The sequence below is a fragment of the Cynocephalus volans genome, chromosome X, assembly GCF_027409185.1.
Source record: "Cynocephalus volans isolate mCynVol1 chromosome X, mCynVol1.pri, whole genome shotgun sequence".
NCBI classification, from domain to species: domain Eukaryota; kingdom Metazoa; phylum Chordata; class Mammalia; order Dermoptera; family Cynocephalidae; genus Cynocephalus; species Cynocephalus volans.
Window position 1 is genome coordinate 13,236,812 of NC_084478.1, and position 14,574 is coordinate 13,251,385.

At 46.7% G+C, this 14,574-nt stretch overlaps 1 protein-coding gene across 1 annotated transcript in view; it reads right to left on the bottom strand.

Moving 5' to 3' along the window:
* The window catches only part of LOC134366937 (H(+)/Cl(-) exchange transporter 4-like), a 59,968-nt gene extending 45,742 nt beyond the window's left edge, over window positions 1-14,226 (bottom strand). Inside the window, exons 1-4 of the mRNA XM_063083510.1 lie at window positions 14,086-14,226; window positions 11,427-11,526; window positions 5,550-5,737; window positions 2,717-2,839 (exon numbers count right to left, since the gene is read on the bottom strand). Coding sequence (XP_062939580.1) covers window positions 2,717-2,839; window positions 5,550-5,737; window positions 11,427-11,526; window positions 14,086-14,211 — 537 coding nt within the window. The 5' untranslated portion in view covers window positions 14,212-14,226. The remainder of the gene's footprint in view (window positions 1-2,716; window positions 2,840-5,549; window positions 5,738-11,426; window positions 11,527-14,085) is intronic.
* Window positions 14,227-14,574: the final 348 nt, after the last annotated feature.

Consider the following 14,574-nt stretch of genomic DNA (forward strand, 5'->3'; position numbering starts at 1 on the left):
TGTTTTTAAATAATTTGGTTAGTATCTTTGCCAAAATGAAAGAATAGCTCCATGTCTCAACTGAAGTCGGTGCACATATTTAGTAGGGCTTTGACCAGGAGGAGCTTCTTTTTATCCATGAACTGAAATTTACTTTTATTCACTTTTTTAAAAATTTACTTTTATTTACTTAAATTTACTTTTATTTACTTATTTTCCTCTCTACTCTGCCCTTTTCCTCCAAGAACTGGGATAGGTACTGCCTTCTTCGGTTAAGAATTTCAAGCTCTACTATGAAAATTTTGCTACTGCTGAGTCATAATAACTAAACTTAGGTTATTTGGTTCCTGATACTTTAAAAGATTGTTATAAACTCTTTTCTAAATGGAGAAATGAACCTATTACATCCATATTTACATATGGTTAAAAGAAATTACTAAAACAAGCACTATGTACCCACTCCCAAGTTTAAGAAATAGAAGAGTGGGTCCCTTTGACAGCCCCATGTTCACTCCCCAGTAGAAACGTCCTCCTTCCCTTCACCACTTCCGATCATTTCTTTGCCTTTCCCTATGGACTCCTATTATAGAGAGAAGCATCCTTTATATATTCTTCTGCAACTTAGTTTTTCACTTGACATCACGTTTTTCAGTTTCCTCCACATGGATTTGTTCCTGGTACTTTTGTTATATAAGAAATTTCAATGCTCCTCTGGGTAGTTCACGTCTTTTGAGTCCAGCTGTCACCACTAAAGATGCCCACTTCAAGTGAACACCAAGTCCGGCCAGCCCTCAAAGACAGAGCTCATACTCGAGCTCCAGGTCTGTCTGTAAGATCACAAGCTGAGCCTCACACCTCTGGTTCCTGGAAGAGGAAGACGGGACAGCCCATCATGCCTTTTATTTCTGCTTTATATTTTCCACCAATTCCCCACTGGCCATCTCCTTATTTTGGAAATATTTGAGTCAACAACACGTATCGGCGGGTGGTGGGATCATAAACTAAGACGCCAGGGTGCCTTACGCTTTAGATGTCAGAGAAAATGCAGTCAGCTCGGCTATAATACTTGTTTAGAAAATGCAAATTTGTTCTAATGCTATCTATACATTAGGGAAGAATTTGAGCATAACACAAATTTCATGTCTGTTTATGCACAATATGCTCGGGGAGAAATACTAGGTGAATGCAGAACACCGTACCCAGCTGAACCGAGCTATGTAGGAAAACACAAAACATACATACACACATGCCTCAAACATCAATCAGTCCACACGTGTGCTGGGGAGCCACACCCGTGCACGCCGCTGTCACAGCTTCCCCTCCAGGTCCAGATAACCCTCCTGCAGCCCCTTCACAGTAACTCACAAGCTGCAGCCCTTCTGACACCCACTTCCACAGCCAACTTCAAGTTTTTTCAAGAAGAAACATACTTATTGTAGTATTGACATATTTCTTTGCTATTTAATGTGTAAAACTGTGCTGCTGTTTTTACTAGCCTATCTTTTTTATATGTATCACTGATGAAGTTTTTGAGTATTGTGTTCCTAACCCATTTTCTCCATAAGCCCTTTTTTTTTTAAATTGCGTGATTTTGCATGGCATGGTGATGTTTAGGAATGCATATGTCACACTATAGCCGAACTGGCTGTACTGAGAAAATAGTATGGTAATACAGCTTTCTTTTGGGTTCCTGAAGCAATTCGTTAATATAAACCATCAAAAATTTAGCATGACATATTAAGATTTTTCCCTATCTTTCCTGAAACAAGACCATATTGAATTTTTCTTTTCACCATCTTTCAATGACTCAGCCCTTCCTGTAACTGCCTGGACCAGCATCAGTGGTGGAGGGCACCACCCAAGGGTGGGGATGTGTCGCCACAACTGGTGCACAACTATATCTTCAAACTCACCATCTCTACCGCCTGTGGGCCTTGCTGCAGCACCAACTTGAAGAACTGAATTGCATTGATTTGAGGGATAATACAAGAATTTTAAAAATTATTTCTGGCTAAAATTGTCACTGTCTGGGCTCTTTGCGAACCAGCTCAATTATCATTATTCTGCCCAGTAGATCCTTGTAGGTTTCAAGTTCAGTCTCAGGCATTCGCCCTGATGGATGAGCTCACTTCCCTCATACTTTGGTTACATCAAAGCGCTGAAAACTATTTATAAGAATGCTAAATTCACAAGGGTAAATTCACAGTGCATGCGGTGAAAGTGAAATTAAGTTTTGTAAAGATTGCTATTACCTGGTCATCAGAAGAGCAGAATGTGGCAAGTGAGTTTAATCATCAGTGAACTTTCTCAGCAACAAACCTCCGCTATTGCCCTTTTTTCACATTATATCATAGGCGCACTTCCGAGTCATCCCATTGCCAATTTATGCGTGTGGTTAATGAACTCTGATTCCACAGGCCTTAAGAGTTATGCCAGGTTTACTACGACAATGGTTTAATCATCTGAGAAGCGATAAAGCAGAAATCTTGGATACAGAGTATGAATCCTGAACTCACAGTTGACCAGCTTGGTGACCTTGGGCAAGTTCCTTAATCTCTCTGCGCTAGTTTCTTCAACTACCAAATGAACAATAATAGTACCTTTCTCATAGTCTACTGTGAGGAGTAAATGAGTTAGTAAAATGAGTTCATGCTCGGAACTGTGCTTGTCACAACAGTGCTATGGAAGTATTTGCTATTCTTCTTATTGGTACAAAAGAAATTCAGCCACGACTCACCTCGGGTATGCCAGAGCCACAGGCATATGGTGCAAACACGCGCACCAGCGAGACGGCCAGAAATGCAAACAGCAACTCCCACAGGATGTATATTAAGTAATTCAGGATGTAAGCACTGGCACCCTAAACAGACACAAAGGAAGAGGACATGAGCCATGGCAAACCTGAGCAACATACCAAAGCCACCCCTCTGTCGGGAGAGCAGACTCTGATGGGATCGGGCAGGCCCAGTCCCTGTCTTGTAAAAACAAAAAGGCCAGAGTCGGTTTTATCGCCTGTCGCCATCGCTGAAATGGGTACACACAACACAGCACCGGTGTTCCTCCAGGAGCTGTTCACGTGCACCTTCCACCGGCTGATGTCTCAGAGGCAACGGAAGCCGTGAATGATGCTCGATTTTAATCACCACTTGCACTAGAGCTAATGAACGGTGTGATGCAGAAAATTCTATCTTCAGAGCCTGGAAGGCCTGTCTTTCTTGTCTGCGGTGGACTGGTCTCTCCTAGCTTTCATAGAGGCCACGCTCACACCCCAGCAAGCAACTGCACTGGCGATGAGCAAGGGTGGGAGCTGTGGTTTGGAATGCTGCTACTCAGGTGAGCTGCCTGGCCCAGCGGCCTCAGCATGTCTTTGGAGCTTGCAAGAAATGCAGAGTCTCAGGTCCCATATGAGAGGCACTACTTTAGGGAAAACTTGATCATCTCCCTCAGAATACTTCACTGATTCCAAATTATCTGGTATGTGGGGAGCATTTTTCTGAGTCAAAGACATAGTCTGGGGTCTTTACAGTTGAGGACCTGGTCTGCTGAGTGGAGTCTGCATTTCTTTAGGCCTCAGCTTCTTGCTACCATCTCGATGACTCAAGTGAGGGCGGAAGGAAAGAGAGGTCACCTACAAGTCAGGCCATGGACACAGCCAAATGTGTTCCTATTAAATGCAAAACACATTCCAGAAGACTGCTCTGGCCTTTACAAGCACATATATTCACACCCTATGAGGTGAGAGTTCGGACAGAGGATTATCTTTCACCCACTTAAATATGTACTTTTTTTGGAGGCTAAAAATAATTTCTCACTCCTACTAACAGTAACTCTTTGAACCAAAGTATAAATATTAAAAGTAGTTGAAAAGATGGATGGCCATATTGCCCCAAAACACATATTGCAAGTAGGAGAGAAGAAATAAAATATGGCGCCCAGCCACCTCTGCCTGCCTACACCCATCGGCCCAAGTAGAGAGTTTCTTTTCGGAAGTGACAGAGAGCACTGAGAATGTGTGAGATTTCAAGATCTCTGTCTACTTCTGAGATTTGAAGAAATTCATTTTCTATTCCACTGAGAAAGGGGTTTAGCAAAATGGCAAAGTGCATTCCAAATGTCTTCAGCTGTGCTAAGTTGGTCAGGCAAAAAAAAGTGGGGCAGGGAGGAGACGGATAAACAGATTACATGTACTTTCCAAGAACAGTTCTAGCTTAAACGGTCCTCACATCACCCCTAATGTGAAGCTTGGCTCCTAGCTCCCCTCACCTGGATTTCTGATCCTTCAAGGATCCAGTCATTGTGGTATCCACTGAATTTGGTTAAAAGTTAACCCTTTCCTGAGCTTAGATTTTTATAAAGATGTGAAACTCTAGGTGCCTTGAAGGCAAACACTAGGTCTGTGGTTCACCACCACATCCCCTGTGCCTGGGACATTCTCTTCACCGAAGGCCCGGAACATCCTTTGTAATGAGCTCATAAAATGGAGTGGAAGATAACTGAAAGGACAATAAGGTACCAGTTCATACCCACTAGCATGGCTAACATCAAAAGCAGATAATAATAAGTGTTAGCAAGAAGGAGAGCAAATGGGAACCCTCATGCACTGCTGGTGGGAAGGTAAAATGGTGCAGCCACTGTGGAAAACAGTCTGGCAGCTCCTCAAAAGGTCAAACACAGAGTTGCCATCTGACCCAGCAATTCCACTCCTGGGTATACACTCAAGAGAAATGAAACGTGTCCACAAATGTTCATAGCAACATCGTTCATAATAGCAAAAAGGTGAAAGCAACCCATGTTGATCAACTGAGAAAGTGATACATAAAATGTGGTATGTCCCCCCACAAATGTGAAAAATTAGATTTTAAAATTAAAAAGTGGTATATCCATATAGTGAAATATTATTCAGCCATAAAAAGGAATGAATTATTAATTCATGCTACAACATGAAGGAGCTTGGAAAACATTGTGCTGAGTGAAAGACGCCAGACAAAAAAGCCACACATTATATGACTCTATTTACTTGAAATCTCCAGAATAGACAAATCTATAGAGACAGAAAATAGAGCGGTTGCCAGGGGCTAGTGGGTTGGGGGGCCACGGGACTGACTGCTAATGGGTACAAGGTATCTTGGGGGTTGATGAAAATGTTCTAAAGTTAGATTGTGATGATGTTTAATTGTAGACTTTAAATATGGAATGTGAATTATATCTCACTAAAGCTGTTATTCTAAAAAAAGATAATTCATCTTTTCTCCTCAAATAAAAGGTATAAAAATTAATGCTATTTCTTCAGCATGATCAACAAACTACGTTCAGTAAGAAAAATAAAGCCAAATAGAAAGCTTTTAAATATATATGTATATAGCACATGAAACAGTGAGGAAGGGTTTTCCAAGTGAAGTCTGGGTGGCTGCATTAGAGCTAGAGAAAAGCAAGTCACACTAGTATTACACTGTGGACTGTCATCGCAACAGACACTTGAAGGTGAAATGACACTCACGAATCACCCTGCAGGGTTCCAAAGGCATGTGGAATTGCGTGAGTCCCCAGGACGACCCTGCCCAGACACCCACCTCCGACTGATTCACCAGCAGCTCCGACCATTTCTGCCACTGTGGACACTTGTCTCTGTCCTCAAAAGTGGTTTCATTGGAAGTCCAGCAGCACTGCTCGTGGCTGTACCAGAAGGCAGACAGGCACACACCTTCCTTCAGGTCTGTCATCCAGTCAACGGCAAGATCGATGACCCCAGCCAAGATGCCTGGAGGAAGCAGCACAAGGTTTTGCCACCAAATGCGAACCAAACTTGGGAAACCCATGCTTATTAGGACTTTCCGGATTCTTTAAATTCTGGGTAAGGGATCGTGGGTCCATACAAGTAGATAATGACTTTAAAGGCCGATAGAAGTGGGATGAAATAGAATGTGCAGCAGAAAGAGAAACACCACGTGTCCTCACTCATAAGTGGGAGCTGCAAAATAAATTTAAAAAGAAAGAAGGAAAGACACAAGGATGCCAATAATACTTTTGCAAAGGAGAGAACAGGACCGAGGTTACCAGAGTTGGGAAAGGGGGAGGGGAGATGGCCAAGGGAGGGACTGGTAAATGGCCACCCAAAACGATGACATGGTGTCATGCCGAGTGTACCAATTATCCTGGTCGGAGCATCGCATGTTGCACACGGCTACAGATATTCAAGGCTGTGCCCCACACACATGTACAGTCACTTACGTCCCAACGAAAACATAAATAATAGACTGTGCAGCTCAGCGGGCCACAAAAGGCTGCCTTGCATCTCTTTCCAGAATAACTCATTCTAGTCTTTTCCAAAGGCAAGGAATGTTCTCCGGCTTCTTAACTTGTGAAACTTTTACTGAATCCTCACGACAGTATCGGGTTCACACCCGCATCACCCCCAAAGGCATCCGCACCCCCACATAGGCGCACCACGTCCCTTGTCCTCTGCTCCGTGCGCAGCGGCCCGCCTGGGTCCCAGACACCCTGCGTCCTCAGGCCCTCCCTCTTACAGTTCCCCTTTCTCTCTCCTGTCCCTGCCACCTCCCCTTTCTGATGGCTCCTTCCCAGCAGCCTTCAGTGTGAACACTGCCCGGCCCCACCTTCCCCTCCAGCCACCGGCCAGTCTCTTCCGTCCGCTCAGCCTCACTCCGCTCTGTCCACCTGGAGACCCGCAGCTCAGGCAATGGCCTTTGCTCAGTCTTCATCTTCCAGGACCCGATCAGCAAACTACAGCCCACGGGCCACATCTGGCCACTGCCTGTTTTCGTAAATCTAGTTTTATTGGAGCACAGCCGTGCCACTCAATGAGGTGCCATCTGTGGCTGCTTTCATGCTACAGAGGCAGAACTGAAGAGGTGACACAGAAAGTGGGTGGCCCACCGAGCTGACAATATTTACTCCCTGGCCCCTTACAGAAAAAGTGTGCTGACCCCAGTTCCAGATCTCTCAGCATTCTTTGACACTGCTGACCACTCCATCCTTCTAGAAACACGCCTGCCCTTGGTTTCCACAACATCATCCTCCCCTGGTTTCCTCCTGGCTCTCTGGTTTTCTCTGTCTCCCTGATCTCGGCTCTACCCAACTTCTAAAAGGCACATTTCCTCCAAGCTTGAACCTAAACCCTTCTCTGATCTTACACTACGCTCTCGACCCTGGCCACCTGGTTCACGTCCTTCTATTGCCACTGAGCTGTAGCTGTGCATATCTAGCTCTGCCCTCCAGGCACGTAGGAGCTCCTGCCTACTGTGCTCAGTCACCACAGAGCCCAGCCGCCAGCTCCACTGCCCATGGCAGACATCACCCATCGATCTGACACACTCTACTGGATTCGCCTTCACAACGCTTTTGACATGCCCCCGTCAGACACCACTTATCCACTATGCCAGACTCATGTGCAATCACCCTCAAACACCCTTTCTAACAGAGCCCCAGGCAGTCAAAGCCAATGAGCAGCAACTGTCAAAGGACACGCGTCTATTTGGCTTCTTGGGTCTGTGGGACATCTCCACCCCAGCTCTCTGCATCCAACGCTGAGCGACAGTATCTCCCTCCCAGGCCCAGCTTTGCTCACAGCTGAGAGAAGGGCCCAGCATCCAGGTACTTGTGCAAACCAGAACCCTGCGTACACATCCCGCTCCGGGCAATCACCACATCCTAGCAACTCCACCTCCAAATCTCTCTTGAATCGCTCCCGTCCCCTCCTCCCCATGGCCTCTGCTAACATTCAGGCCACCGTTTCAGAATCATTTCTGTCTGGGCTGCAGCCAGAGCTCCCTTTCGGGTCTCCATGCCCAACTTGCCCCCCTCCGGTGGGTTCTCCACACTGTGGTCAAACAGGCTTTCAAAGCTGCCAATCTGACCCACGCCAGTCCCTATGGAAAAGCATGCCACGGTTTCCCGTTGCTCTTGGGAGAACGCCCAAATCCTCAACAGATTGCTGTCCCTGATGGCAGGCACCTCGTATCTCTCCAGCCTCATTTTTTTTCCATCACTAACCCCCACCCTCTGCCCAATCCATGTTTCTGGAACATGCCAGGAGCTCCTGTCTGCACCATCTCGGCAAGCGTTACCCTCCCTCCACTGGGCAGGGTCCTCCTTATGTTCCAGATTCCAGCATTTATATCCCTCCTTTGGGAAGCCTTCTCTGAGTTCCTAAGTGTGGCCCAAATGTATTTCTCGGGCCTTGCCCCATCTCCATACCTACTGTATCGTGATCTCATGGTTAGCAATATAGGTATATATACGTCTGTACTTCCACAGGCTATAAATCACAGGAAAAAAGGTTTCATTGTCTGGTTTTCATGCCACAGAGGGGGTTAGATCAGTCGTCCAGAGCCTGTGTCCACTGTAAGTGGGCAAGGAGACTACCTGCCTTGTCCGTTATTGTACCCACGTCAGGTATATACTTGGAGCTTATGTTCACATTGAGTGGATGACTGCAGTAAATAAATGGAGGAAAAAATCAGAAAACTCAGGTCCCTTCATTCACTCAAGGGATATGTATTAAGCACCTACTTACTATGTGCCAGTCACTAGTCCACATCCTGGGGATACAGCAGCGAACAAAGCAGACCCAAGTCTCTGACTTCATGGAGCTGTACCTCACGGAGGGGACAGAGACACTAGACAAGTAAGTAAGTAGCCAGAGACTCCACTAGAAGGTGATAGGTGCTAGAGAGAAAATATAGCTCGATTCAATGGTACAGCCGCCTTGGAAAACAGTCTGGCAGTTCCTTAAAAAGTTAAACACAGAGTTACCATTTGGCCCAGCAACTCCACTCGGAGGCATATACCCAAGACGAAAACATGTGTCCACATAAAGACCTGCACACAAATGCTCTTAGTGGCATTATGCAAAACAGCCAAAGAGTAGAAACAACCCAAATACTAATCAATGGATGACCAGATAAACAAAATGTGGTTTGTCCATACAATGGAGTAGTATTCAGTAATAAAAAGGAATGAAGCACTGATACTTGCTACGATGTGGATGAACCTTGAAAACATCGTGCTAAGTGAAAGAAGTTAATCACAAAGGACCACATTGTACTGTATGATTCCATTTATAAGACATATACAGAACAGGCAGATCCACAGAGACAAAAAGTAGATTAGTGGTGGCCTGAGGCTGAGAGGGGACTGGGGCTGGGGCTTTGATAGCTACAAAGTACAGAGGTTCTTTTGTGGGTGATAAAATTATTTTAAAATTGATCGTGGTGATGGTTGCACAACTCTGTGAATATACTAAAAACCACTGAACTGGACACTTTATATGAGTGAATTGTGTAGCATGTGAAATATATTTCAATAAAGCTGTTACATACACACATATATACATACCTAGAGCAGGAAAGGGGGATGAGATTCAGAGGGAAGGATGTAATTTTAGAGAAGGCAGTCGGGGAAGGCCTCAAATGAAAGATAACATTTGAACAAAGACCCAAAGAAGGTTGGGGAGGGGTCCTGCAGATATCTAGGGGCAAGACGCAATGATCACCCCAAATTCCATCTTTATTCATTCATTCGTAATCACATTATCCCACACCCAATCCTCCTTGCTGATTCTGGTGCTGACTGAGCCTCAGCTTTATTCTACGGTACAACAGCGACACCAAGTAGCAGCTCCTGATAAACGCTCTGCAGAGGAGATGCCGCTGGGCCTCTCCATCCGGGGTCAGAATAGAGTGGCCAGGGCGCCACTGAGGGGACGGACAGCCAGCCAGACAATTGGTGCAACCAGGCCAAAAGAACACTTGAGCCACTTCTGTTTCCACTGTCCTCCCATTCTTGCCCTCCTTCCGTACTCATGCGCAGATGCGCCCACGGACCTTCCTTTCTCCGGCGGTTCTCACCCCGGCCTCCATATTCGAATCACAGAGGGGAGAAGAGGGGGCTTTACTCAATGCCAGGGCGCCCCCTCCAGAGAGTCCGTTTAATTGCAGCCCAGGCAGTTCTACATATTGTTTCACTCCCCAGGTGATTCCTCCTGCGAGAACTGACAGCAACTGAGTTGATAGTGAGACCAGCTGGTCAATACCAGGTCAGCTAAAGATAGCCCAGTTGCGCTCCTCCACTAGCCAAATAAATCTAAGCTGTGCCATTTATTCCAGCAAGACACCAGACCATCTGTTCCAAGTGTCTTCATTTACCCTATTTATTTCTCCTTCTTAGGAGCCAAGAATAATGATACAGTGTAAGGTTTGATAAATCTATTCTAAGTAGGGCCATCGAAATCCAGAGCAAACTCCATCCCCTCCCCCCTGCCCCGCCCCACCCCCGCCTCCTTCAAAGGTCTTCACAGAAGCGGTCAAGCAAACGTGCTGGCAGAAGACCATGTATCTGCCAAGACTAATTCCCTTCCCTGGTTGCCGCCACTGGGGGGTGGGAGAATAGAATTGGGGAAATGAATAGACAGCTGCTGTGGCTAGTAGGAAAGGGATGCTCTCAAGCATTCCTCTTGGCTCCTTTTTTCTGGAATGCCGAGGCGGACGAGGCAGATGGGGCCCTTCCCTGGCCACCGAGCCTCTCCTACAATTACCCATGAAATAAATGAAAGGTCGCCTGGAAATCGGAATCACCTGTAATCACAAAATCATGTGTCTCATTACTGTTCTTTCTTAAAGCACTTACTATATTCGGCCTGTATTACAGTCACTTCTCTGATCAATTTTCCTGCCATAATGATTATGTTGTTACATGTAGGGGATTTTTATTCAGGGGATCTCTTCAGCATGCTCAAATTTTTAAATTCTTAGACATTAACCCTCCCAGCCTCCTCAAAGGAAGTAAGTTTCGGGAAACAATTTCCATGCAGAGCTGGTGCATTTGACATTAAAACAACAGGTTTCCCCTCCAGATATTTGTCCATTTACTCTGGAAACATCTACTACTGGCAAACACGGTGTTGGGATTATAAAAAGGAAGGACACAGAGTCCCCGAGGGTCAGAACGATGTCGGGGCTGGGGATCTCCCAGGGCCTACCTCAGATCCTGTGGGTGTCTAGCATGGTTTTCAGTGTCCTACGGTGTTTACAGGTCATTCCAGGGAAGGCCAGTAGTAGCAAAAGCCAGTCTCATGTGGTGTTTGATTATGGCAGCTCAAAATCTTTTCATATTTCGTTGGCTTCTACATAACCAAGGACAGCAGAATGCAGAACGTGTGCTTTCAGTACACTCCCGCATGCTCATAAACCTTTGCACTATGTGGAAAGGGCCAACCAGCTCTATAATGACAGCTCTCCAGAAGCTTAATCAATGACACATTTGATGGAAACTATATGGTCATGTATTCTGCTCTTAGACATTTCCAGTAAGAAATCTCTTGCACGGGGTAAAAGGGAAACGCTCCACATTCCGAACATCATCCCAAGCGGCTGGGGCTCGGGGTCGTCAGCGTCCGCAGCTCGCCCGGGAGCGCTGCGTGCCCTGCGTACCTGCCAGCAGGCCGATGAGCAGCATGACCACCCAGCCCGACCAGGCGTCCTGCAGGCTCCTGATGAACCCCCATATAGACTCCTTGCTTTCGCTGGTTATCTGGAAGCAGAGCAGACACAGCAGGTGACGTGCACACATTTTTCAACTCATGCTTTTCTCCTTGAAACTGTTTTCTCAGGAAACAGGGTGGTAATTAAGAGAAAATGAAGGTCATTCAGCAACCAAATTCCCAGTTACATTATTCATTCAGTTGTGTGCCACATGACACAATGGGCTTCCTAGTTCACAGAGCTATGGAGGTGCCATCATAGTCTCCAAGAAACAAGAGTAGCAAAAACTGCACTTGATTAGGAAAACATACTGAATGTGATCTGAGCTTTCATTATTTAAAAGCCATTCTGAACGAGGCACTGACTGGGTATCACTATCTTGAAAATAAGCTACTGTTTTAAATTACTTTATCAGGTCTGTTCATTAAAAAGCCTCTTCAACAAAGACTGCATTTCCTACTTTTGTTTTCGAGGTTTAATTTTAACAGCAAGAACTGTGAATTAACAGCGTGGATCACAGTTGTCATGGCAGATGGACACGTCTATACACACTGTAAGAACACACCTTTGCCTCCCTGTGTTCACAAAATCCTCCGAGATCACCATTCCCCTCACACCCGTTTCGAGAGGTGGTTGGCAACCATTTTCTATATAGGACTAGACAGTAAATATTTCGGGCTCTGCATGTCAAATGGTGTCTGTTGCAACTAATCAACTCGGCCTCTGTGCACAAAAGGAGCCATAAAGAACATGTAAATGAATGGCCATGACTAAGTTCCAATAAAACTTTACAAAACGAGGTGCCAGCTGGCTTTGGCCCGAGGGTCATAGTTTGCTGAGCCCTGCTCTAGAGGGAAGGCTGCCCTGTCCCCATGCTCCTCCACGTTGGAGCCAAGAGGCTGCGCCACCTTCATGACTGAACCTCACTCCTGCAAAGCTCTTCCTCCTTTCACTGCCAACCTTCGTGAAATGGCGTGACACAGTCGCACTCTAGACATCCCTCCGCATCTTCCTCTGAAGAGGCTCTCCCTGAGGTCGCCGACAGCCCCCATGTTGTTGGTTCACCATTACCCCTCCATGGAGGCTGACCTTGGGAGCAGCCCCTCCTCAACACTCTCTCCTCTCCTCACTTGGGACAACTCTCGGCTGGTCCCCTCCCTCACCTCTCCCTGCTTCTCCTCAGAATTTGTCACTGGCACCCACTTACCTCCGCCAAACCTCCTAACTCCTGGCATTGCCCAGGGTCCTGACCGCCTCCTTCTGTCTCCCTCCACATTCCCCAGCCACCCTGGCCACCTCTAAAGCTTCAGCACCCACTCTCATGCCAGGGACCCATCACTGTGGCCCTGACCTTGCCCTGGAAATGCTGAGTTCCCTCCACCTGCCACCCACCCACCCCCAGCTACAGGCGAGGTGGGCAGCTCAAATTCAAAGCGTCTAAAACAGAACCCACTGGTCTCGCTCTGAAATCTGCCACCCCCCATCATCAAAGGCATCAACCCCATCTGGCCACAGCCCGGTATTCCTTGACTCCACTCCCCACCTGACCCCAGCCCCTCCCCTAGTCCTGTCAATGTCTCTCTGAGGTCCCTGCTCCCCTTGATCCACCTCTACTTCACGGCCTTTAGTCAGACTTCCCGCTTCCTCCCGAACTCACTTCCAAGCCTTCTGTTTCTCCCTTTGCCATGCATCTTTATTGTATTCTGTCGCCTGCAACACAAAATACAAACTCCTCCCCATGGCCTACTCAGTCACTCCCAATGGGCCCCATTGCTCATGTTTCTACAAATCTTTTTTTTTTTTTTTTTTTTTGCAGCTGGCCGGTAAGGGGATCTGAACCCTTGACCTTGGTGTTGCAAGGCTGCGCTCTAATCAACTGAGCCAACCGGCCAGCCCTTACTCTCGTTTCTAGACTCATCTGCTTTCTTCCCCTTCCAGGAATCCCCCACCAGACCCCTGGAGCTCCCTGAATTGCCCAAGTGTGCCATGTTCTTTCATGCCTCTGACTTAAGAAAGGGCCACTCTGGTGTTTACATGCTTTTCCCTTTGTCTGCCCAGTGAACTCTTAGTCTTCCTTCAAGTCCCAACTGAAATATCAGCCTCTGAGAACCTCTTCTCTAACCGTCCCTCTTAGAGGATCCCATAGCACTTACACGTAGCTTCACTGCAGCCCATTAAAATATATATCGACTGCCAACTAGACGCCCGGCCCCATAACATGTGCTTTCACACACACAGCCTCACTTACCCTTGAGGAATAATCACCTCTGTCCCCACAGATGAGAAAATGAGGGGCTCAGAACTGGCACCCCCAAAGTCACCTAGCCCAATGGTGTCAAGGGCAGGAAGTGCGCCAGATTCATCTGGTTCCATAGTCCCCTCCTTGTGCTCCGCACCACATTCCCTCTATATGACACAGACTCCCACCCCCAGCACTGGGAGCTACAGCCATCTGTCCACATCTCTGACCTGGCCCCACTCTTCTTTAGAACCTAACCTGGTACATGACACATGAACCTGAGCCCCCACTCAACAACTTCCGGATGCCAGCATGCCACAGCCACTTGCAGGGGCCCACTTCACCTTGTCCCTTCGCAATGCCACCTACCTTTCTGTGTCGGTCTGTGTCCCGTGACTTTTCCCTTAGCCAGTCGATGATGTGGAAGTCCTCATATGTCCCCACGTCGGGGAATGGCTCATCGAGAAAATCCATCAGGTTTCCACTGCCACTCATCGCTCCTGCATTGACCAGGCTAGTTACACCTGAGAGAGAAAAACGGTCAAGGAAAAGGTGAACAGGACATCTATGCGGACATGGCAGAAGATAACCCACGGGCTCTATTTTCTTACACAACAAGAAGTTATCTCAGCATAGGCATCTCTGCTGTAGTAACATATATACACAGACAGTTCTCATTATAGGTAGAAGATGTGTTCTATAAAGTCACTTCAGACACTACATTAGCAAAAACTCAGTGACTGCTCCTAAGGGAATACAGATTTAGGGCCCTGAGAGCCTCTGCTCACATTCTCGTCAACCTATCAAGACATAACCCTGTATCTTGTGTTTCTGTCTACAGACACTGTAGTTAATAGA